This window comes from Pleurodeles waltl, chromosome 8, assembly GCF_031143425.1.
Source record: "Pleurodeles waltl isolate 20211129_DDA chromosome 8, aPleWal1.hap1.20221129, whole genome shotgun sequence".
Taxonomy (NCBI): domain Eukaryota; kingdom Metazoa; phylum Chordata; class Amphibia; order Caudata; family Salamandridae; genus Pleurodeles; species Pleurodeles waltl.
Window position 1 is genome coordinate 123,433,043 of NC_090447.1, and position 26,918 is coordinate 123,459,960.

Sequence of the window (26,918 nt, forward strand, 5' to 3'; positions counted from 1 at the left end):
TAATCTGTTATTGATCAACTAATTCACAAATAGAATTGAAGTTATTCTTGTTTAGAGCAGCTCTGATCATATTGACCATAAAGACTTTTGTTGCGAACCACATAGGTTTCATATATAATTTTTATGTCTGGTGTGCCGGCTTTGAGATTGCCTTTTGGCCCACTTCAACCCTTAGCAAGCAGTTGACACACCTTGCATATTCTATTAGCACATGGTGCACCCATCACATCATAATCGTTTATTTTTATTTTCTGAAACAAGTGTTCTAAGGCTCAAAACCGCAAAGTATATAGTCCTTTTACTTGGGTAAAACATAGCCCACATACTTACACACACACATACACAGGAAGAAACAATAAGCAATGACTTCTGACACATTGCAGCACACTTGTGAACTCTTGAAGCTTGACATTCTTAGTGTACAGTGAGTGTATTGTGATTCGAAATACACATAAATCGTGCTTTTAGATCTGTCTTTTTATTTTCAAAATGGTATGTTTGTCAGTATAACTGAAATATGACGTTTACTCTTTCCTCGGTAACCGTTTACCTTAATCAAGTCTAGAAAAAGTAAATGTGCAATGAATAACACGCACCACATAAGTAAGCGGTTCTAACTTAAAGTAAACATGTTCAGGAAGAATTTTCGGCCAGCCCTCCCTATCTCTTGTGCCAGTCACTGATCTGTGATGTGTAGTTAGATGTGATTTGTTTTACATTGAGCATTAATTAACTTCTAAAAAACTATTTTCAGTGTAATGCATAGTGTTATGCTATTTGCAATATATTCTGCATATTCTTTGTCTGGGATAGGCAATCATAATTGTAAATATATCATGGAAGCTATTATTAATTATTCTTCCATGTAGGGCTCAGACGCTAACAGGGCTACTCGGGGACCTAGAATCTCTTCCCGGTTTGTTCTGTCTCTTCATTTCCTTTACTCATTTATTTTACTTTATACATATTGCAAGAAACTGGCTTGTAGACTACAGCCAGTGACAAACAGGATTTGATATTATTTTCTCTGCTGGTTCTACCACAATGTGTACTATTTATCCAGCATTAGAATGAACAAGACTTTTTGTACAGTCATCTGACTCAGAAGTACAAGGAGTACTTCAGGGATGTTTACTTACCTGGTTACATTAAAACAGCGCCAGTTAACAAGAAGATCGGTGTACGCATACGTACCTATTAACCCCAAAATGGCTTAATTACCATGTGTATCAGAGCAGGGCATGTGGTGCCTGAAAGTTTGATAGCCCTCAAATCTGAGACTTTGTGGTCATTCAGAAACTTCTCAGCAGCTTTTTCAGCTCTGGAAACAGATGGATATTTGCTTATTTTAAGGGTAGAAATAAATCTGTTTCCAGGGTAGGAATAGGAAGGTGGCACCTCCAAAAATGGTTGGGTCGTGGTAGAAGGGGTTTTCTCTGTGAACAGAAAAAATAGTCTCAGGAAAATAATTAAATAGCTAAAAGTGCATCTGCACCACAGCAAATGCAGTTTTTCATGAACATGATTTACACTGTCTCTGGTTACACATGCATAACTGCCTTTGCAAAGACAGAATTAGCAATTCACAAAATATTCCCACCTGCAACATGTAACTTGCATGGTTCCAGGAGTAGTTTGGGAAGCCTTCCCCTGCTCAGAAAGAAATAAGAAGGATATGAACACTTGCTTATTCTCAAGTTCTTCCTATTTTATCAGTTTATTTATTTTTATTTTTGGGGTGCTGATGTTTAAAAACATATTTTGGGTCTGAATGATTTACTCATTACCTTGCAGGACATTGTTTTTGTTAAAATGAGGCCACCCAGTGAAAAGGAAATAAAAACAGTTCTCGTAGCCAAATCCAGGTCAGTGTCGCCATCAGTGAGGGTTCCAGTGTATGCATTTGACGACATGTTTCGGATTTACGGCCTGTTGTGAAATAATTTATATAACCCCTTTAAATATTTGTACACAAGATAATTGTTAAACTGTGGTAATAGTGACACATTAATGTTGCATCAGAGGTGGCCTGTAGGAGGCTGACCTGGTACTTACACCTTATACCAGGTCCAGATATCCCTTATTAGTGAAATGTAGGCAGTGTCTAGAAACCAGGCTCTCTAGAGGTAGCTGAGCAGCCAAGGCTTATCTAGGAGACATGCAAAGCTCATGCCATACCACTGTAGTCACACAGTACTCACACACATGAAAGAAAATACTCAGTGTTACAAAAATAAGGGTACTTTAGTTTAGTGACACAGATGCCAAAAATACCATAGACTACACTCCCTTGGGAGGTAAGTAATACACAAATTATATACACTAGTATGCAATACTAAGCCTTGGCAATTGCAAAAACAGGTGTAAAAACAGAAAACAGTGCAATTAGTGAAAATCACAATAGTTAGAAATGGGCCTAGGGTGAACACAAATATACTAAGAAAGTGGAATGCGAATGTCAGTTTCCCACTTAGGCAAGTGTAGTGTGTAAAGGGTCGCTGGGAGTACTAGAAAACCCCTAAGGTAAGTACTAGAACCCACCCCAGTGCCCAGGAAAGCAGGAGCAAAACACAGTAACTTTCCCAGAACACACACAGACGCGAGAAAGAAGATAATGCATAAACCAGAAGAGACTGCAGTGGATTCCTGGACCTGGAGACCTGTGGAAGAAGGGGACCAAGTCCAAGAAGCACAGAAGAGTCCAGGGAGAACAGGAGCCCCTGCTAACCTGGATGAAGGTGGAAAAGAAGAACCACCGGTGAAGAAGGAACAATCAGCATTGCACCCAAGAAGACTGATTCGGATTCCTGGTTGGTGCAAGTGATGTCCCATGCCAGAAGGAGTATTGCAGTCTGGTTTGCATCGCTGGAGTCCGCCAACAAGCCTTGGCACACGCAAAGCTCGGTGTGCGGAAAATGAAGCTGCCCGGGACCAGGAAGGACCAGGTGGACTCTACCCAGGAGAGGGAGTTGAAGGGGGCTCTCAGCAACTCATAGAGCCCACAGAGCGAACAGGAGCCCTACAGCACGGGGACAAAGGAAGGTGTCAAAAAGGTGCACGCAGCACTACTACAAAGGCTCCCACGCCGGCGGCGAACCACTCAGGAAAGATGTGCGTTGCAGAATAGAGTGCTGGGGGCCAGAGCTGCAAGATGCACGAAGAACTTCGTGGAAGGATGCCAATAAGCCTTGGCAACTGCAAAACACACGGTGCACAGGGGTTTCTGTCTTGCGTGTGGAGGCAAGCTCTTACCTCCACCAAAGTTGGACAGTGGGACGTCAGGACCACTTCAGTCCACCTCCCATGATGCTGGATTCATGCAGCTCAGCAGGAGAGGGGATCCACGCAACCTGTCGTCATTACAGTAGGTGCCTGCTGTAGTAGGGAAGTGACTCCTTCATCCCAAGGGAGATTCCGTCGCCCTTCTGGTGCAGGCTGAAGACGGTCTGTCCTCAGAGGATGCATGACTGGGAAACAGTTGCAGTTGTGGGCAGGAGCTGAAGATACAATGTTGCAGAAGGCGTCTTACTTCTTTGTTGCAGTTTGTAGAGTTCTTGGAGGGTCGAAATGCAGTTTCTTCGGTGAGAAGTTGAAGTGGAGGATGCAGAGGATTCCTGCTGGAGTCTTGCAATCCGAATCTGAAGAACCACTTAAAAGAGAGACCCAAAATAGCCCTGAAAGTGGGACTGGTAAGCTACACAGGTAAGCACCTATCAGGGGAGGGCTCTGACGTCACCTGCTGGCACTGGCCACTCAGATGCTCCCAGAGTTCCCTGCCAACTTGGAATCCAAGATGGCAAAACTCAGGGACCCTCTGAAGGAGCTTTGAGCACCACCCCTGGGGTGGTGATGGACAGGGTAGTGGTCACTCCCCTTTCCTTTGTCCAGTTTCGCACCAGAGCATGGACTGGGGGTCCCTGAACCAGTGTAGACTGGATTATGCAAGGAGGGCACCAAATGTGCTCTTCAAAGCATTTCCAGTGGCTTGGGGAGGCTATCCCTCCCAAGCCTGTAACACCTATTTCCAAAGAGAGAGGGTTTAACGCCCCTCTCCCAAAGGAAATCCTTTATTCTGCCTTCCTGGGCTCGAGCTTTTCAAGCAACAGGAGGGCAGAAACCTGTCTGTGAGGTGGCAGCAGCTGGGGCTGCCTGAAATGCAGAAGGCTGTAATGGTAATACTGGGGGTCCTCTAAGGAACCCCCAGAGTGCATGGAGTCATATAACCAATGCTTGCAAAAGCCTTGGGGTATGATTCCAACATGTTTGATACCAAACATGCCCATGTTCGGAGTTACTATTATGTAGCTGGACATACGTAGTGACCTATGTCCACTACAGGCGTAAAATGGCATCCCCGCACTCATGAAGTCCAGGAAAATGGTCCTGGAGGTCGTGGGGCACCTCTGCTAGTGCAGGGGTGCCCTCACACGCAGATACTTTGCACCCTGCCTTCAGGGCTGGAGGGCCTGCTATAGGGGTGACCTGTAAGTGACCTTGTGCAGTGTAAATGGCAGTGAAAGGGTGCATGAACCTTTTCACTCAGGCTGCAATGGCAGTCTTACAGAAGCCTTTGCATGGGCTTCCTATGGGTGGCAAAAGATATGCTGCAGCCCATAGAGATCCCCTGGAAACCCAATGCCCGGAGTACCTAAGTACCATGTAATAGGGACTTATAAGGGGGCACCACTATGCCAATTGTGCGTGAAATACGGGGTTACCAGTATGCAACAACCAAAGTTAGAGGAGAGAGAGCATAACCATTGGAGTCCTGGTTAGCAGGATCCCACTGAACACAGTCAAGCACACTGATAGGCAGAAAATGGGGGTAGCCATGGCAAAAAGAGGGTACTTTCCTACATGGACTCACCAATTAATTCCCTTCCAGTTCTTTAATAAGCAGTGATATCACACAAGACGCAAAGGAGCTAGTTGAATGTCCACATGCATATACTGTTTAAAGCTGTATGCTTAATCTCGTTCATGTTTATTCCCAGTCACAATTTTAGTGGAAACATAGACGGTTACAAACCTCATGTTTGGGGTTCTCACTACTTTCCCGACCCCAAAATAAAGTTCACCAGGTGAAGTTAAGAGGTGTTCAAGTGGCGCCCTACTAATGAGTTAAAACATTTACACTCAGAATTGATGTTCTCTGCTAACAAGATTTCAGATATACCCTGAAAGAAAAATAAATCTCAAGGTATGGAATGTTCTCGGATCCCACTATGAATCTAAACGTAGAATGGCTGTAGCTACTGTTGGTGCAAGCAGCAGCCATTACAGAATAGAAAACTGATATGAGTAGGATTGATACAGAATGTGTAACTACACTTAATTACTTCAAAATTACGTGAAATTAAACGTAATTTCGTGAGGACTGTAAGCCAATATTTAACACTAGTTTCTTAGTGCCAAATGCACCCTTGTGCCCAAAATGGATCTGAGGATCTATTTTGCACTAACAAAATAGTTCTAACTGTAGAGAACCCAAACAGCAGTAGCCGCCCACACACTATTAGATCATTGATCCTGTGCTCCTGCAGTAGCATTTTTGCCCCATATTACTCTAAATTACGCGAGCGGGCGCAGTCACATAGTTTTCGTAATTACATATCACAAGAGTAACATAGAAATAGCAAAATGACTCCTGCATAATTAAAATTTCGTCCAGGCCTAGAAATGAGTTTATCAGGGGATCCTCTTTAATGTCCATAAATTTGGAAAATGAGCACATATTTTGGGCACACATCTTTAAAAATATACATTTTCAGTTTTGAAAATGATTTAACCACAAAGACATGCTCACAAGCCAATATAGTCTGCCCTTTTTATGCTAATTGTCAACTCAAGTCATAAAGTATTGCTGACGTAAAACACAAACTCAGAAATGTTTTAAAAATAAAGTAAAATGTGCTGCACGTGAGTGCAAACAGCCACTGCTACTTTAAGGTTTCTGTATGTTGTATTGTCTCAACATGGTCAGTTATGCAGTTCCTTGGCGAGAGTGCAGGACACTTTTACGTTTTAAAGTCTTGTCTTTATAGAAAGCTAATTTTTTGTTACTCTTTCACATATTAGGGAGTGTAGGTTATTTTCCATTGTATGTTTAGAGGTATGTTCTCTTTTTTTCTGCATGTCTCTCGAATGTTCCTGTCTTTGCACGTTTTAGGTCAAACCTACCAGGCAGCACAGCTGTCTGGTGGCAAAAGACTCGTTCTCATGTGCACAGGAAGTGGCATCACCAGATTTCCCATCATCCATCTGCATAGGAAGTGCCAGCACTACATTTACCATCATCCACCTGCACAGGAAGTGACATCAATGGTTCCCATCCACAGCACCCTTTGCTCATCCTCCCCCCCCCTCCAAAGACCTATATTAATGGCAGCTGCAGTGTGGGTGTGGTTCAGGCGTGAAAGCTTGTCTCCACCTGTCCACATCTGACCTGCGCCCAGCACAAGGAACTCTGGTTCATCCTCTACCCACCACTACCCTTGTAGACAGACCATCAGGACCCAGCTGCAATTTCTCCTGCAACATCACAGACTTTGTCACCCCCTTATTATCAACACCAGCACCTTCAGCCTCCTAAAAGACTTTTACTTGAACCTAGAAGCTGTCCTCACCCAAAACCTACATCCCTTCTAGGAAACCTTGACTCCCCACCCCCCAAGCATGCTACATAACCCACCCACACTGCCAGACACCTATTGGACCCGGTTTTCTTCTCTGTCAGCAACATGACAGTCGACAAGCTAGCAAGTATGACCTGGACACCCCATGCCATTGTCAGTTTCAGCATACCAGTCTCACACCACTAGAGACCCAGCACCTCCATAACTGACCTCCACAGCTGGAAGTTCTTCACAGAACAGGAGTGGGCTTCTGTCCTCTCTGCACCATGCCCGAGCACACCAATAACTTGTCAAAACCCATCAAGAACGTCAACAGCTGAATCACTCCATGCACCAGCACTCTGGCTCTCCTCAAGCACAACCCAACAGCTAGAGCTGACCACAGGCCATTTGGTACACAGATGAACTCAGGCTGATGGAATGCCACTGCAAGCAACTACATCTTAAATGGAGAACAAGTCAAAACATCACAGATAAAGACATCGTCAAATAAGCCCTAATTTGCTACCACCAGCAGATACCAACACTAAGTGAATGGCTCTTTCAGATCTCATCGTCAATAGCAGCAGCAAGGAAATCTTTGCCATCATCAAATATTTCACTGTGCCTCCTGCATGTCTCCAGCAACATCACCCTTTCACAAGACCTTTGAAGCAAGCTCTTGGAATTTTTCTGTAACAAAATCATTTCCATAAACAGCAAATTCGATCCTCATCTGGACCCCGTCACTGTTGCAACTTAACATCCCATCATGGCTGAAGAACAAGCCCCGATCATGTGGTCCTCCATCACTACCATCAAACCTGCTGCTACAATAAAGGCCATTCACTCGGGAGGGCCCCCATCTGACTGTTGCCCTTACCACGCTTTCACCAAAGGACTCCTACCGATCAGTAAAGCTCTTAACACCTATCCTCAATGTCTCCATCGACTCAGCCACATTTCCGGACACCTGCAAAGATGACACTGTCACGCTTTCCAACTACAGACCCATCTTTCTTCTACTGTACCCAGTAAAGGTCTTAGAGAAAGTAATTAACCAGTGCTTCACCATCCACCAGCTCCTTAAAGCCATGCAGTCCGGATTCAGGCCCAACCACAGTACAGAATCAGCACTCGTCACCATCACAATTTACATCTGCATGATCCTTGACAGAGAAGATACAGCAGCCCTCATTCTCCTGGACCTCTACAGTATTTGACACAGTCTCACTCCCCGTTCTCCTCAGGCACCTTCACAAGATTGGTATCCAAGGACCCGCTCTCTGCTGGACCTCATTCTTCTTAACAGCTAGAACACAAGCACTTCACTGCACTCAAAAGCACCCTCATTTTGCTGCCACCATAAAGTACCACGGTCGGAGGCCTGGACACTGCAGACTCTGTTGCTAGAGCCAAGGGGACTTCAATTGAAGCCAGAAGGCATGCTTGGCTCAGAGGATCCGGATTTTCCTCTCATGTGCAATCTACTCTAATGGACCTTTCATTTGACTTTATGCTGCAAAAGCTGACCCGGCCCTAGAAAGATTTAAGGACAGTAGGGCTACTGCAAAATCTTTGGACCTTCAGACTCTATCCACAACCTACAAACCATTACGTAGGTTCAGGGGGTTTGGCAGTGGATCCTCCTTTTGAGGGAGTCAGCAGCTCCAAGTTCAACAGTCTGCCAACACCCTCTACAGATCTTACAGAGGTCGTGGAAGACTTAGATCGCAGGGAGCTTCCCAGCAGCCTTCCTCCTCTTCCGCTTGGAACTTGTCAGGGAAGCAGCCCTATTTCTTTCTCCTTTCACCAGCATGTGTTGCCCGTAGGGGGAAGCTTGTTTCATTTTCTCCAAGAGTGGGAGTTCATAACATCAGACTTGTGGGTGCTGAGCATTGTGAGAAATAGATATGCCCTTCTATTTTACAATTTTCCCCCTACCTTCCCTCCCCGAAATTCTTTTTGTTTAGAGAGCATCTTCTGTTGTTTCAACAGGAGATGCAAAATCTACTGTTAAAGGGTGCAGTAGAGTTGGTTCCGGAGCAAGAAAAGGGTCAGGGATGCTATTCTAGGTACTTCCTGTCTCCCAAGAAAGATGGTTGTTTGAGGCCCATTCTGGACCTGAGGATTTTGAATTGGTTCCTCAAGCAGGAGAAGTTCAAAATGCTGCTCCTAGCTCAGGTGCTTCTAGCACTGGACAAGAGAGACTGGATGGTTTCTATTGACTTGCAGTGTTGCACCTTTTGCGGGTGACAACCCAGTTGTTGTTCAACCTGAGCTTTTTGTTGAACATGCCCAAATCGCACCTGGAGCCCTCTCAGCGCCTCCTGTTCATTGGGGGAGTATTGGACACAGCATTGAATCATGCCTACCCTCATCCTCAGAGGATTCAGGACATTCGGGCTATGATTCCCGTATTTCAAAATGGAGCATCTGTTCCAGTCCTAAAGGTCCTGCATCTGCTCGGTCTGTTTGCTTCCTGCATTCTGTTGGTTACTCACGCACGTTGGCACATGAGGGTTCTTCAGTGGTGCCTCTGCAAGCAGTGGTTTCAACACAAAGGAGATCTCTAGGAGTCAATGACAATCTCCAGAAATGCTGCAGTGGATTTTGATGGTGGAGTGTGGACAGCAACTTGTCTCAAGCAAGGCCGTTTTGTCTTCCACCTCCAGTGACCACAGTCATAACAGATGCTTCCACTCTAGGGTGGGGAGCGCATCTGGGGGACCTGGAGATCAAAGGTCTTTTGTCTCCAGTAGAACAGATGTTTCATATCAATGTGTTGGAGTTATGGGCGATACGTTTGGCTCTCAAGGCCTTACTCCTGTCCATTTGTGGTCAGTCGGTACAAGTCTTGACAGACAACCCTACCGCGATGTGGTACAACAGCAAACCGGGAGGATTAGGGTCATACCTTCTCTGCAGAGAGGCTCTGCAGCTTTGGTCCTGGGCTCAGGATCATCGGATTTGCGTAGTATCAAACCATTTGGCTGGAGTTCTCAACGTACATGCGGACAGTCTCAGTCGGCACTTTTCGGCTGATCACGAGTGACGTCTCCATTCAGAGGTAGTTCTTCATGTCTTCCAGGTGTGGGGAAAGCCTCCGATAGACCTGTTTGCCACTCACGAGAACGCACACTGCCCATCATTCTGCAGCCTCCAGTATCCGATGCAGGGGGATTTAGGGCGTGCGTTTTAGCTGAGCTGGAGCAACCGGCTACTCTATACTTTTCTTCCCATACCCTTGATTCCTCAAGTTCTGAGGAACATTCGCCAAGTTCGGACCCAGGTCATATTAATAGCCCCGGATTGGGCAAGAAGGGTGTGGTACACAGACCTTCTTCAACTCTCACTGTGCCATCCGCTTCGTCTCCCTCACAGGGCATACCTCCTTTCGCAGTCGCAGGGGCAAGTTCTACACCCCCACCTTCAGAGCCTGCACCTTCATGCCTGGAGATTGAACGTGGTAATCTGAGGTCTTTTTCTCTCCCTCCTGAAGTTGTGGATGTTATTTTATCAGCTAGGCGACACTCCACCAAGACTGTCTATGCTGGCAGATGGTCAAACTTTGTTAGTTGGTGTGAGGTGAGACACATTGATACTTTAAAGACCCATTTGTCAAATGTGTTACAGTTGCACTTTCATTAGAGCAGCAAGGTTGCGCAGTTACAACAGTGAAAGGTTACTTATCTGCACTGTCAGCTTTTTACTTGTTTACCTTATCAACTCTCTTTAAGTCTTCTATAGTATTAAGGTGGGAGTTAAATTTAGTCTTGACTTTTTTGAAGGGTTCACCGTTTTAACCAATGCACAGTTGCCCATTGAGGCTCCAGACATTTAAATTTAAAACTGTTTTTCTAAAATCTATCATGTCGGCTAAGCGTGTTAGCGAGCTTCAGGCTCTTAGGGCCAGATGTAGCAAAGGTTTTTACCCATTCTGTGTCTATGGGAAAAAGTGTTCATCCATATGGCCCTTAGTGTTAAATCCCCTTATACTACCTTCCATGCTAATTAGGTGGTTTTGAGAACCAGGGCGGCTTTCTTATCTAAAGTAATAACACCTTTAGATTTAGGGCACTCCATCACCCTTCCGTCCTTTCACCCTTCTCCCCATCCATCGAAGGAGGAGGAAAGGCTTCATCGTTTGGATCCGAAGAGGGCCCTGAGCTTCTATGTAGAAAGGACGAAGGACTTAAGATCTGATGATCAGCTGTTCATTGGCTACATGGGCAAGATGAAGGGCAAAGCTGTCTGCAAGAGAACTTTGTCAAGGTGGGTCATTCTTTGCATAAAGATATGTTATTCGCTGGTGAAGAATGATCCTCCTGAGGGCATTACAGCTCATTCGACAAGAGCTAAGTCTTCCACTTCTGCTTAGGCTAGAGGTGTGCCTGTTGTTGATATTTGTAAGGCAGTAACTTGGTCTTCCCTCCACACTTTCGCAAAACATTATTGTTTAGACTGGAAACTGGGGAGGAATGATCATTTTGCCCTTTCTGTGTTACAGGACTTCTTGGTTTAACTAGTCAGACACCCACCTCCGAGTACGGTACTGCTTTGGGATTCTGTTCAAAAAGTGAGGAATCCACAGGTAGATGAATTCATCAGAAGAACAAGCTATTTACCTTCGGTAATGCTTTTTCTGGTGGATACAGTATCTACCTGTGGATTCCTCACGGTCCCACCCGCCTCCCTGTTGCCTGTCTATTCATACCAAGAGTAATATGGTTTGTATTTATTGTGATTGTGTGTGTGTGTTTGTATATGTGTGTGTGTGTGTATATATATATATATATATATATCTATATATATATATATATATATATACATATATATATATTCATACACACACACATTATATGTATATAATGTTTATATAATGATGTGTTGATATGGATATATTTACATATAAAAGATTTTTATATATTGAGTTTGCAGATGTTGTGCTTGTGATGTTGGTATTCATCCGTTCATCTCGAAGGCATGGTAAAAAAAAAAGTGTGTGAAACTGACAGCACGCCAGCGAGGACTTCTTATGGCTCCGATGACATCAGACAGAGTCGCGTGGGGAGCTGTGCTATTGTGACGTTGACGTGGAGAGCTAGAAAGAAATTTCCGTTAAATGCTGCACATTGGGGGAGAAATCAAAAGGTGAGGAATTCACAGGTAGATACTGTATCCACCAGAAAAAGTGTTGCTGAAGGTAAGTAACTTGTTCTTTAGTCCCATTTAAGACCTCAGACAAACAAACAAATAGAGCAATAAAGAGAAATTCAGATTTATGTTCAACTATTTCAAGGGGATTGAGGTGTGCCTTAGTTATACAGGATGCCTGTTTTTATATTCCTATTATTAAAAAGCGTTGAAAAATTCTTAGCTGTATGGTAGGCAACCGACATTGCCAATTCAAAGCTCTCCCCTTCACTTCTACTGAAAATATCGTTCACAATTTTTCTATTTCTAAAACTCCTTGTTTTAAGATTTTTTTTGTCGCGTATTAAGAAGTGTTCCTCCTATCCGGAGACCTTCTCATCCACTGCAGTTGAATGTTGTCATTTCATGTCTCCTGGGCACCCCATTTAAGCTTAATGATGCTTTCTTGCCACATCTTCCCTGGAAAGTTTATTTCCTTGTTGATATAACCTGTGAACGCTAGGTTAGCAAACTACAAGCTCCATTCACAAAAGTTACTCAGTTTTATCTAGTAAAAACGTAGCACTTTCCCAAATTCCTGCATAAGGGGGTCTCGGATGTTCATGTTAATTAAATCATTACTTTACCAAGATTTTTCAGGTCCCATGTCTCCGGCAGAGAGGTCCCTGCACACACTTGACATGAGAAGAGTGTCAAAGTTTTATCAAGACAAAACCAAAGAATTGAGAAAGTCCAAATAGTTGTTTGTAAACTATGGCCAATTACAAACAGGGTTTGCCATATCAAAACAGTCTGTCTAGTCTCTGCATCCTCCTGTTCTTTCTGAAAGTTAACAAAACTTTTCCCTGGTGGACCAAAAGCCCATTCAACCAAAGGTAGAGTGGCTGCTGCTGCATCACTAAGAAATGTTCCAATCTCTGAGATCTGTAAAGCCACAACCTGGTGATCTGTTCACACCTTTACAAGAAGTTATTTTCTTGATTCAGATTCTAGAGCAGATTCTGAAGACAATCCCAGGGGAAACCTCTTTGAGAAATCTTTTTGTTTATGTCCGCTCCTTTTATCTCTTTTTTGTGGATATTTAGTGCTTTTGCTAATCAATGGATATCCCCTGAAGGAGAGAGAATGGGTTCTTTCCTATGATCCTAGTGCTGGCTGAAGGGAAATCATAAGTTACCCTCCCACCTCCTGATGGAAGAGAGAAAATTCTGCCTATACTTAGGAATTTTTACTTGCAGCGGCAAAAGCAACTGAGTTAACTGCCACAAACAGGGCATGATGGGACACTAAAGCTCTAGGTGCCATTAAAGGCACAGTGTCTATTGTCATTCTAACATAGTTTAGGCTATAGAGCTACGTTGCCCTGCCCTTCCCTCCCATTCACCTGGAAAGAAAATCAAAAGAGATTGTGAAGCTTTTTTTGATAATGTCACTATTGCATATGACAATATGGATTAAGATGTTGATTGTGCAGCAGGCCGTCACTCCTCTTCAAAAGCCTCATCTGAAAATGGTTGCCTCTTCTAACCTTGCTTTGTGGTCCATGACACCTGCTTGCCTATATAAACAAGCACAAGTGCCCAATGATGGAACAGTTACTAACCTGTGACATTGGTTCTCCAGGGATGGTATCTGCCATCAAAACAAATCAAAGCTTCTGAAAATTGTTTAACCAATTTGATATAATGGATAAGTGAAAGTGGTATTTTTCTCCATGTTATCAAAATCATGTCAATTCCTTGTAAAGATGTTAATTTTTCTTTGATTGAAATTGTAGAAATGATCATGTTTTAGTACCCTAATTTGTTTAATGTTTTGCAGCTGGACATCTGACCGGGGCCATGTTCAATCCTGCTGTAGCCCTATCACTAAATTTCTTCTGCAAGGGAACCAACATCTCGGACAACATGTTTGTGTACTGGCTTGGACCCATTGCAGGTAATCACTGTTTCAAGCAAATGATGATTATTTTAACTAATTAAGGAATGAATTAGGGGTAACATATTCTTCTTTGCACCTTTTATGTTTATTTTTTACATCTATTTAAAAAATGAGGAAATGCACATTGTTTTATCTTAAAGAGCTTTTGTTTGTTTCACTCTCTTCAAGCTGCAACATTTTACCATGTTCCCTGATAGAGGTAAAACCTGAAAAAACAGGGCCAAGTTTCTGTTTTGCCATTGAGATTTTGTTAAATTTTTGAACCCCAAATTGAAGGACTTATGTCACATTAGGCAGCAGTCTTTTAGACACGTTTACCCCAAGCATCCCTGTTTCTCTCTTCCCTGTTAAAAAGCAGAAAAGTGGATAGAGTGCTTCAGTTAATCTAAACCACTGTTTTTTACAGTGGGCACACTCCAATACATCTCTTCCCATTACAGAAGTGAATAAATTATGTGCTCATCAGTCTGGACTCCTGCCCAAAAGGCTCAGTCTAGCCCAAATTGCTTGGTTACCTATCCTCTGAACTGAAACTCAAGCAGCTACTGCGCATGGAACGACCTTCAGTTTGATAGGGAAGATAGCAACACAGCCAACGCAGATGTGCACAGTCCTTTCAGAAGAAACACATACACTTTTTCTTTAGGTACCCCTTCATACTGACTCTCCTAGTATCTGCAACCAGGTATAGCACATTCTTTGTGCCTGGACCTGAAACTCTTTGAACCTGAAAGTTAGAGCTTGAGCATTCAAAACTAGACAGACTATTGTGTGTTATGATCACCACACAACCTAGCAGGCGTTTATCTCTTTCCTTTCTGGATCAGAGTGTTTCTCTCGCTCTCAGTGACTTCCTACACTGAAACCTGGTTCTATTTCTTTCAGTTTAGCTGTATTCCTCTCTTCTTTTTGTTTGTTTAGTCGATGTCCTCAGTGCTGCAGGTTTAAGCCACACACCTTGTACCATCAGTGACTCGTGGTTTTTGCCCTACATACTCTGAGTCTCCTGTGTTGAGAACAGTCACCTCATGCAAGTCTGCATCTCTGTGCTACATTCTGTATGCAGTCCCTTTAAAACTATCTGCCATGTGTGCAGAACAAACAAGACCCTGTCTTACAGAAAATGTATGGTTTTGTTTTGAGGGAATAATGCCAAGAAGTGAGTACAGGGGCTGGAAAGTCAGCAGTAAATGATATTAGCAAGCATGTAGGAACCAGTAGTCTTTATTAAAAAGAACTTTCACCTCACTGAAAACATTCCAAGCTCTAGCCTTTGAAGAAAATGTGGAAAGCACCCCACTGCTTCTAGAAGCCACAATAAGTTATAACGTTGTTCTTTTCATAAACTTTTCCAGGAAAACATCTCCCATACTCTAGTGGATACTCCCATTTCTAAAGGCATGTTGTTTCAGGTTATCTTGGTTATTGAATTCCATTTCAAATGGCTGAATCCGCTAGGGAAAAATGGGCTTATTCAATCCTTGTGTAACCGCTGGGAAAAAGGCAAATGCAGATGATTCCCATTCGGAATGTTTTCAGTGAATCCAGCTGCACCACAAGATCATAAAGCATTCCTTTGGTCATATTTTCTTCCCTATCCTCCCAAAGGACGGGGAAATATTTTTTTGGGACATGAGGGAAGAACACTTTCAAGGATTCTCCTCTTATGAGAAAAGTTTTGAGGGTATTTGCTGTTCCAGAACCGCTTCCACCTCCCCCCCAAAAAAGCAACACTAATTGGCATTTTTCAACTCTGCAGTTCATGAGAAATCTATTTCCAGAAAAACTTGCCTCTTCTCTGGATATTACTCATGTTTCCTCAAAAATGTACTGAGTCATTTCAACAGACCATGCTGTACTCTGTCAAGCCAGCTTCATTGCCACCAAAATCATCATCAAGGACTACCTTGTCAATTTCCAAGAAATTATTCATCAGAGACAATTCTGTTGTCTGCCTTGTCAGTGCAGTCCCTGCCTATAGCATCATCAGCAGTCACATCTTCAGGAGAGACACCATCTACACCTACCTCATTGTTAGAAATTGGGTTTCTGGTTGGCAGAGTTATGCATCCTGTCCAAGCAGGATCCACATTCCTAGTTAGAGTAAGATGGAAACACACCTTAAATTCACCTGTGTTCACCCCCTGGTAGCATGGCACAGAGCAGTCAGACTTAATTTAAGAAGCTATGTATTTGTGCAACACTTCAACTACTAATAACAGGGAAAACACCACACAGAAAGATATCACACCTGGTTGAAAAATAGATTTTAACCCCTTTGCTGGCAGGCCTTTTCCCCTACTGTGACAAGCCTTTTTTGGCTATTTGGGGTAGTTCACACTTAGGCCCTCATAACATTTTGTTCACATAACCTATCCACGCCAGCTTTGTGTCCTTTTTTTCCCCAACATCCTAGGGATTCTAAAGGTACCCGACCTTGTGGGCTTCCCTAGAGGAGACCAAGAAATTAGCCAAAATACAGCAAAAATGTGTTTTGGGGGGGTGGGGATGGGAAAAGTACTGCAGAAGAAAGCATTTGTATTTTTTCCCGGCAAATAGCATCAACAAAGGGTTTGCAGTGCTAAAATCACCATCTTCCCAGATTTCAGGAACAGACAGACTAGAATCAGAAAACAAAATTTTTCAACACAGTTTTGGCATTTTACTAGGACATACCCCATTTTTACTATTGTTGTGCTTTCAGCCTCCTTCCAGTCCGTGACAGGAATGGGTGTGAAACCAATGGTGGATCCCAGACAGCTAAACATTTCTGAAGAGTAGACAACATTCTGAATTCAGCAAGGGTTCATTTGTGTAGATCCTTCAAGGTTTTCCTACAGAAAGTAACAGCTGAAATAAAAAAAATATTGAAATTGAGTTGGAAAAAAACAGCCATTTTTGTCTACATTTTCTTCTGTTACTTTGTCCAGCTATGGCAGATTTTTGAAAGCAATATACCATTACATCTGCTGGACTCTTCTGGTTGCGGAGATACAGAGGGCTTGTAGGTTCATCAAGAACCCAAGGTACCCAGAGCCAATAAATGAGCTGCACCTTACAATGGGTTTTCTTTGTATACAGAGTAGACAGCAATTCATTTGGTAAAATATAAGGAGTGAAAAATAGGTATCAAGGAAACCTTTGTATTTCCAAAATGGGCACACGATAAGGTGTTGAGAAGCAGTGGTTATTTGCATATCTCTGAATTTTGGGGTCCCCATACTAGCATGTGAATTACAGTGTATTTCTCAAATAGACTTCTTTTTCTACACACTGTCTTACATTTGGAAGGAAAAAATGTAGAGAAAGACAATGGCCAATAACACTTGTTCTTCTATTCTGTGTTCCCCTAAGTCTCCTGATACAAGTGGTACCTCACTTGTGTGGGTAAGCCTAATGCCTATGAGAGGAAATGCTCCAAAACACAACATGGACTCATCACATTTTTCAAATGAAAACTGACCTGTTTTTTGCAAGGTGCCTAGCTGTGGATTTTGGCCTCTAGCTCAGCCGGCACATAGGGAAACTTAGCAAACCTATAAATTTTTTAAAACTAAACACCTAGGGGAATCCCAAATGGGTAACTGTGGGGCTCTCACAAGGTTCTGGCACCCGGAATCCTCTGCAGACCTTTTGGTGCTACAAAGTTCTGGAATCTGAGAGGAGCCACAAACTTCCTTCCACCCAGCATTCCTGCAAGTCTCCTGATAAAACTGGTACCTCACCTGTGTGGGTAGGCCTAGTGCCCGTGACAGGGAACGGTCCAAAACACAACAGGGACACATCAATTACAAAGCTACCTGTTTTTGCATGGGCGGCACCTGTGTTTTTGGCCCTCGGCTCGGAAGCCATCTAGGGAAACCTACCAAACCCAGACATTTCTGAAAACTAGACACCTGTTTTCTTACCCAGAATCCCCTGCAAACCTCAAATTTAGTTAAAAAATCACATTTGTCTCACATTTCTGTGTGGGATCGCCGCACCGGGACACATTTCCTACCACCCAATGCTCTCCTCAGTCTCCTGATAAAAATTATACCTCATTTGTGTAGGTGGGCCAAGTGCCTGTGACAGTGAAGGGCCAAAACATGTTGAAATTGAGAGGGAACCAAAGCAGATCCAAAAGGGCATTTTGAAAAAAAAACGTTTTAGGCTGACAAGCGGGACAGAATTGTTATCAGTATAGATGCAACAATGCTGGGTGGTAGGAATTTGGTGGATTCCAGAAGGTTCCATCACAAAAATGTAGGGAAAATGCATGATTTCAAGCAAAGTTGGAGGTTTGCAGGGCATTGTGGGTAAGAAAATGGTGTGGGTGTGCATGTGAAGCACGCCACCCTGGACTCATCCAGATGTTTAGTTTTCAAATGTGTCTAGATCTGGTAGATTTTTCTAGCTGGCAGCATCCCAGAGTCCAAAAAGTGCAGCCGCTCACCATTCCAAGTGGGACGATATTGGGACTTAGCCAAGCTCTCTTGGTCCAAATGTAAAATCAAAACCCGAAATAATCATAAGTCCTCTTGCTTGCCATTGGGATGAGATGCTTTAGTTTGCGGAGGGTTACCTCCTTCATTTGGGGTTGGGGGCATAACCATGCTCATACTGGTTGGCAGCCCCCGCTGCTCTTTTTTAAAAATTCCTGGCATCTAGTAGGCTTTCTGCCCTCCCGGGGAGTAGATCAGGATAATTACCCCATCTGCCCACCGGTCCCCACCCCTCACTTTTTTTAAAAATTGTTTCCTGGTTTCTAGTTGGCTTTCTTCCCCCTTGGGAGCAGATGGGCCTTTCAAAAATAGGCTGATCTTCCCCCAGGGCGGCAGAAATGGCAATCAGTAATGAGCCCCCATGGAGGAACGACCCTTGCCCAAGGCCCCCCCCAACCAAAACACACACACTGATCCCTGGTGCTTAAGTGGTTGTAGGCCGTGGCAGAAATAGCCTAAAATAATATGCCCCCACGGGGAACGGGCCAGGCCCAAGGGGCCACTTCTTTTATGAAAAATATTTTTTTTTATAAATCCCTAGTGTCCAGAGGTTTCTGCCAGAAATGGCCTAATATATTATGATCCTGCACCCCTCCCCCCCCCCCCCCCCCCCCGGGAAGATTTGCCTAATCAAAATAAGCTGATATGCCCCCAGTGGGGGCAGAAATGACCTAAAATATGTCCCCCACCCAGGGGAGGGACGCTTGGCTAATGTGCCACTCCCCTCCTGAACAAAACAAAAAGATCCCTGGTGCCTAGAGGTCTAAAAAAAAAAAAAGAAGCCCCCCCATGGAGAGCGACCCTAGCCTAAGGGGCTGGTCCCCTTATTGATTAAAAAAAGAAAAAACTCCCTGGTGTCTTGCTATCATTCCTGGATCGTGCAGCAGGAATGCTCAGAGAGACATGAAAGGAAAGGAAAAGCCTTTCCTTTCCTTTTCATACCTCTCTCCTCTTTCCCACGCCTGAGGAGAAAAGGAGAAACTATTCAGTTTCTCCTCGGACGTGCTGGAAGCTATGCACCCTGTGGTTGGGAGAACCATTACGTCCTGTTCCTGGCCCATGGGGGGAGCACTACTGCTCCCCCTATGGGACAGTATCAGGATGTAATGGTTACATCTGTGGCACAGGAACAACGTACCACCAGACGTAACAATTACATCCTTGGCACCGAAGGGGTTAATGAACAAAACAAGATGAAAACAATAAAAATCCAACTAGTAGAAGTTGAGATGTTAATTTTTATAGAATAAACTTAGTTGTAGTGCTTAAAAGCATAAATCGGGCTATCTGGTCACGCTAGACGAGGTCAAATTTGAAGTCAGGCTGACCACGATGGAAAATGGGTTGAATACAGGGACCAGCCTTGGCCATCTGAAACAGTACCTTGGTTCGGAGGTGCGTCGATGTCAAGAACAAGATTCAAGAAGCAAAGGACGTGTTGGCATCGATCCTAAAGTTGTAGACGATGCGTCGGCTCCGACCTGCGCAGTCGGTAATGGAGGTGATGCATTGTGCTGTCGGCAATGTGGTGTTCCCAATCCTCACAGCAGCGCGATGTGTCGACAGTGATGCATGGTCCTCGGCCCCTACAGCAGCAACAATGCGTTGTCGTCAATGGAGATCCAGCGCAATGGCAGACTTTGGGCTGGAGCAGCACTGTATACCCATTTCCAGTGTCCCAGGATTGGATTGGCACCACTTGGCAGGGCAAGACTCACAGATGGCAGAGACTAGGTGCTATAGGTGATGAGGTGGAAGGCTTTTGTGTCCCTGAGACTTCAGAAAAACAGGAGGCAATCCAGCAAGCCCTTGGAGTCACTCAGGTTCTGGGTTCAAGTGTTGTGGGTCCAGGCCTTCTCACTCAGGCAAGGAGGGCAGCAGAGAGCAGAGCAAGAAAGCAGTTCTTCCAGGCCAGCAGTCCTCATAGCAGCACAGCAGTCCTTCTCCACGGCAGAGTATCTACAAGTATAGAAGTGTACAGAGTTGGTAGGGTCAGAAGTCCAGTTCTTATACCCAATGATGCCTGGAATCTGAGGGGAGCCACAAACTTCCTTCCACGCAGCATTCCCCCAAGTCTCCTGTTAAAACTGGTACCTCACCTGTGAGGGTAGGCCTAGTGCCCGCAACAGGAAACACCCCAGAACACAACATGGACACATCACATTTTTACATTGAAATCTGATGTGTTTTTTGGTAAGTGCCTAGCTGTGGATTTTGGCCTCTTGCTCAGCCAGTACCTAGGGAAACCTAGCAAACCTGTGCATTTCACAGAAAATCTTTGAACTGCACAGAGTTCCTCGGCTCCTGCCCCAGACTGTCTATAGGGGGGTATGCAGCCCTTTGTGTGGGGCCAGGATGTATCCTATTCAGGTGAAGGTATGAGGTCATGGTCAGCTCTTCCCTCCTATCCTGCAAAGGATGGCTCCTAGGGATGTTGATGGCCCATCAGTTACACCTGTGTGGCTGTCTAGAGAGAATGCACAAGCTCAGCTGTCACCCCATCCCAGGCGTGCATTGGAGGCAGCCTGCAGGCATAAGAGCAGAAAAATTGCAACTTATTAAAACTGGTATTTGTAGGAGGCTGGCCTAGTTTGTAATGGGTACCTTGGGTACTTACACCTTATAACAGGTCCAGTTATCCCTTATTAGTGAAGTAGTAGTGTTCTAGCAGCTTAGGCTGATAGAGGTAGCTATAACAGAGCAGCTTAGGTTGAACTAGGAGACATGCAAAGCTCATGCAATACCACTTATAGTTACCCAGTAAAGAAAATACTCAGTGTTACCAAAAATAAAGATATTTATTTGGGTGACACAGTACCAAAAATATCTTACAGGCAATACTCCTACTGGAGGTAAGTATTATACACAATATATATACTAGACACCAAAATTAGACAAGTAATTAGTCATAGAACAGTGCAAACAAAAGGGAATGCTGTAGAATGCAATGGGAGGAAATAGGTCTAGGGGCAACACAAACCATATACTAAGAAAGTGGAATACGAATCACAAATTCCCCCCTAGACAAGTGTAGTGTGTGCAGAATCGCTGGGAGAGTAAGAATATAGTAAAGGTAAGTAAATTACCCCACCCCAGAGCCCAGAAAAGCAGGAGTAAAGTACTGAAAGTTTCCTTAGGACACACTACACCTCGTGATTGGGATTTTGCAGTAACCAACCAAGTCTGCAAACAACTGCTGGATTCCTGGACCTGAAGACCTGCAAAAGAAGGGGACCAAGTCCAGAAGTCGAAGGGCAGGAGCCCCTGCCAACCCAGAAGAGGGTGCAAAAGAAGAGTCCCCGGTTGGACGAAGACTGCAGGAATGCATCCTAGGAAGATGCCAGCGGGTTCCTGCGTGATGCAAAGGATGTCCCACAACGTGAAGATGGATGCAGATGACATTTCGTGTTGGAAGTCGCCAACAAGCCTTGGTTACGACAAAAGTGCGTTTCGCGTCAAAATTATGCTGGCTGGAACCAGGAGGGACCTGGGGCCCTCAGCTCTGGGTGAGGAGGAAGAGGGGGCACTCAGCACTTTCGAGAGCCCTCTGGGTGCCAGGCAGCACCCACAGGAGTCCCAGGACACGGGGACAAAGGGGGTGCAAAACGCGGTTGGTGCAGCACAACAAAGGAAGGTCCCACGCCGCCGGACAACAACTCAGCGAATTGAGCATCGCAGGATGGAGTGCTTGGGACCCGGGCCAGGCTGTGCATGAAGGAATTTTGCAAATAGTGCACAAAGGCCCCAGGAGGTGAAGAAGACACAGTACACAGGAGTATCGTCGCTCTCAGGGAAGGCAAGGTCTTATCTCCTTCAACTTGCGTCCGCAGGACCTCAGGACAGTCTATGTCAATGGGGTCCAACCTCTGTGTCCTTAGAAGCACGCTCGTTGCTGTGAGAGGAGTCCAAGGGTACCGGTCGTGGTCCTAGAAGGTGCCTGCTGGAGCAGGGGAGTGACTCAGTCACCCCACAGGAGATTTCCTCGTTCCTTCTGGTGCAGGGTGAAGACAGGGAGTCCCCAGAGCGTGCACACCGTGGAAACTGTTGCAGTTGCTGGCTGGAGCTGAAGTTGCAGAGGAAAAGTATCCCCTGTGGATACTTTGTTGCTGTTACAGCCACCATCCTCGACATGCCCATCAGTCATCCGGCCGTTCAAGGTCCCGACACTCCCACCGCAGGTCTAGACATAGATCAAGATCACGGGCCCATCACAGTGATTCATCGTCCTCTACCTAAGATAACTCTCCTACCTTATCAGACTCACCTCCACCTCGGTCCTCGCCAGTTGATGATATTCATACCTTTCATGAAGTTCTGGTCCGAGGTGCGACAAAACTCAACATTCCGATGACTGCCCCTATTCCATCTACTTCGATTATATTTGAGACTCTCCAACAGCGCATAGCTGCCAGACATTTGCTACCTCTGGTACCTGGCCTTTTAGAACCTGCTATGGAAGTCTTCCTTACGCCGGCTATGACTAAGTCTGCTCCCTCCAGACTACAGAAAAAGTATTATCCTCCAGAGCAAGATCCTTTGTTTCTGCGTTCTGACCCTCCACCTGATTCGGTGGTAATATTGGCTGCTTGTAAATCCCACGCAACGTCTCCTCCGGACAAAGAGTAAGAAAGTGGATTCAACAGGCCGCAAAGTCTGTAGTTCGGCTGCAACCTCCATGAAAATGGCAAGCGCAACAGCCCTCTTGGGCAGATATACGATAGGGCCTTGTGGGATTCCCTACTCCAGTTTGCAGAGCATCTCCCGAGGGATAGAGAGGATTTTTTGGAGATCGTCCAAGAGGGTGCCATGGTCTCGAATCAGATAATCAGTGTAGCGGCGGAATCTTCATTGCTCTCCGCGTATACATACTGTCACGGAGTGACACTACGGAGACATTCATGGCTGCAGCTTACATCACTGAAGCCGGATGCTCAGCAGTGCATTTTGAATCTACCATTTTCAGGCTCCACACTGTTCGGTTCTCACGCCGACGATCATCTGGCAAAGATGAAGGCTGAGGTGGACACATTGAAGGCAGTGGGTCTTGAAAAACCCAAAGAACAACGAAGGCCCTTCTGACCTTTCCAACGTCGCTACTCCACTCAGAGGGTTCAAACCCCTCAGTGGCTCCCTGCAAGATCTCACCAGCAGTTCCAAAGATCTTATCAACATTAGCGAAAAACACAGAGGGACCGATCAACACATGAGTCCAATCAGGGTTCTCGGCAACTATCAGCCTCAAAACCCTGAAAATGTCCTTTCCCCAACTCTGTTATCCTCTCCGGTGGGGGGGGAAGCATCACCAATTGGCTAGCGGAGTGGCAACGGATCACAACAGGCGCTTGGGTCTTTAAACATTGTACAGAATGGGTATTGCCTCAGGTTTTCCACTCCACCCCCAAGCATTCCGCTGAAATCCACCACTTCTTATCTCGGCCTTCTAAAGACGGAAGTTTCCATCCTCCTCGAAAAGAAAGCAGTGGAAAACGTTCCCCTTAACCAGTGGGGGAAGGGCATTTACTCCAAGTATTTTCTCATTCCAAAAAAGGGCAAGAGAGAGTCCAGACCCATTCTAGATCTCAAAATTGCCAACAAATGGATCCGAAAGGAAAAGTTCAGGATGCTGTCCTTACACCAGATATATCCTCAGATTCAGCAAGGGGACTGGCTTTGCTCAGTTGATCTACACGATGCCTACTTTCACATCCCCATCGTGAAAAAACATTGCAAGTTCCTGAGGTTTGTTGTGGGTCAAGATCACTTCCAATACACCGTCCTACCATTCGGTCTCAGGTCAGCACCCAGAACGTTTGCCAAATGCATGGCTGTGGTGGCAGCACATCTTCAAGGACATCGGATCTTCATCTATCCATATCTGGATGACTGGCTAATCAAAGCATCCACCCGTGCAGAAGCCCAACTGCATTTCCAGTGGACTTGCGATCTCCTTTACCGGTTAGGCATTCACAAGTCTACGGCAGTTCCTGTCCAGAAGTTGCACTACTTAGGAGCTACCATAGACACACTGCAGGCAAAAGTGTGTCCTTCGGAGGAACAACGCTTATCCATTCTCCAGTAGTGTCAGGCACTCCAAATTATGCATCACCCAACAGTGCGCACAGTCTCCTCACTCCTCGGCTCTGTGGCCTTCTGCATCTTTCTCACACCCAACGCTTGCCTCCACATGCAACCTCTGGAGGACTAATGGAATCAACTTTCGGGGAACTGGGAAGACCGAATTCTTCTGTCCACCCACGCAATCAGATCCCTCGCCTGGTGGTGTTCTCCAGCCAATCTCCTAAAAGGGATGCCTTTCTGTCCACAGCCTCCAGCACAGACCATTGTGAGAGATGCCTCTCCTCGGATGGGGAGCTCATATGGGTCATCTACAAACACAAGGTCTCTGGTCTCCCAAGGAGTCGTCATACCACATCAATCTCCTCGAGCTCCGTGCGGTGTACCTAGCTCTCAAGGCCTTTCTCCAGTCATTCACCATCGACAACTTGCTTGTCCAGACAGACAATACAACCACCATGTACTATCTGAACAAGCAGGGGGGGCACCAGATCCAGAGTCTTGTCTCAAGAGTCCCAGATAATATGGCACTGGCTCCTAGCCAGGAGGTTGAACATAGTGGCAACTCACCTTCCAGGTGCTCAGAATGTACAATCAGATGCCCTCAGCAGAGTTCTCGAAGAGAACCACAAGTGGGTGCTCAACGAAGATGTCGCTCAAGATATCTTCCGTTTATGGGGCTCACCTTCTATCGACCTCTTCGCCACAGAGGAAAACAGAAAATGCCGCACCTTCGCCGCCAAGTTTTACCACCCAGAAGTGCTGGGGAATGCTCTGTGGATAGACTGGTCCAACAAATTTCTATAGGTCTTTCCACCAATTCCGTTGATCCCAGCAGTCCTCCTCAAACTCTCAATGACTTCAGCCACAATGATCCTCATTGCACCAGAGTGGCCGAGGCAGTGGTGGTTCCCGGACCTTCTTCAACGATCACTCTGTCCACATCTCAGGCTACTATGCAGACCGGACCTCCTGACGAAGTTCGGAGGGCAGATGAGACACCCAAATCTCTCCTTGAATTTGGCAGCATGGCTCCTGAGTTAGTTCAGTATGGACACCTTAATCTTCCACAGGATTGTATGAAAAACCTAAAGGAGGCGAAGCGGCCATCTACCCGCTCGGCATATTCCTTCAAATGGAAGAGATTCTGCATCTGGTGTTCCTCTAAGAGGATAGACCCTACATCTTGCCAGGAAAATGTCATTCTTCCATTCTTGTTGCATTTGGCTGAATCTGGTCTGCAACTCTCTTCAATAAAGGTCCATTTGGCAGCTTTGACAGCATACAGAAAAAGTCCTTCGCAAACCTCTTTCTTTATGATTCCAGTTAACAAAGATTTCCTAGAAGGGTTAAAGAAGGTCTTTCCTCCAGTTAGGCACCCTTCCCCACCATGGGAGCTTAATGTGGTCCTTTCGCGGCTCATGCAAAAGCCATTTGAGCCCATACAAAAGGCATCTCCTCAACATCTAACTTGGAAGACTGCTTTTCTTGTGGCAATCACATCAACACGAAGGGTTAGCGAGATTCAGGCCCTCTGTGCTCACGAGCCTTACACAGTATTTCACTCCTCCAAGGTAGTACTGCAAACACACCCTAAATTCCTACCCAAGGTTATATCTGACTTTCATGTCAACCAGTCGATTTCCTTGCCAACTTTCTTTTAAAACCCATCTAGTCCAGCTGAGAGGGCTCTCCATTCTCTGGATGTAAAAAGGGTGTTAAAATTCTACTTAGATAATACCAGTTCTCTTCGGAGATCTTCACAATTGTTCGTTAATTATGGTCTAGTTCGTACCGGCCGGGCCACCTCCAAGCAATCAATATCGAGATGGATTGTCTCCTGTATTCTATTTTGCTACCAACTAGCTAACAAGACACTAGCTGGCAGACCAAAAGCGCATTCTACCAGAGACAAGTCGGCAACGACGGCCCTAATGAGGAATGTTCCCTAAGCAGACATCTGTAAGAGCTGCGACTTGGAGGTCTATTCACACCTTTACTAAGCATTGTTGTCTTGACTCCGATGCCAGGGCAGATGCTCAAGCAGGACAGGCTTCTCTCAGGAATCTCTTTGCTTGAAAGTGTACTTCATGAGTGTTCTGTCTACTCTTCCGCGGGTTGGGGGATGGGCTTGCTATTCTATTCAACGCTTATGACTATACATGGAAATCCCTTAGGGGGAAAAGGAATAGTTTCTTACCTGTAACTCCAGTTCTCTCGTAGGGGTATTTCCATGATAGTCATAAGCAACCCTCCCGCCTCCCCGGTGGAGTAGACGGATTACTAACTCAGGTTACTCATTACTCTCAGCTGGGACTGCCTACAAAAAGAACTGAGGTAACTGCCTCTCTATGGGCATGATGGAATACTGGAGGACTGGCTGTTCTTAAAGGCACAGTCTCCCTTTTCTTTATTAATAATGGCAGCCTATGGGCTACACTGCCCTGCACTCCTTCATCAGGGTTTTGCAATATAAAAAGGTTTTTGAAGGAATTTTTCTGCAAAATGTTTTACTCATTTAAGCATTTATATGCATGTATCTCAAATTTGTCCCTTTTAAAAGCAAACAGGATGAATAATATTGGACTCTGCAGCCTTTCCTCTAGGCTGCATATGGACATTCTTAAGTGACTTAGCAGGCCTTCCT

General features: G+C 45.1%; 1 protein-coding gene across 3 annotated transcripts in view; it reads left to right on the forward strand.

Annotated features, from left to right (window-relative positions):
- AQP11 (aquaporin 11) overlaps positions 1 to 26,918 on the forward strand; it is a 162,635-nt gene that overhangs the window by 122,283 nt on the left and 13,434 nt on the right. For all 3 annotated transcript variants that reach the window (XM_069203915.1, XM_069203917.1, XM_069203916.1), the window contains exon 2: positions 13,593 to 13,709. In XM_069203915.1, coding sequence (XP_069060016.1) covers positions 13,593 to 13,709 — 117 coding nt within the window. The remainder of the gene's footprint in view (positions 1 to 13,592; positions 13,710 to 26,918) is intronic.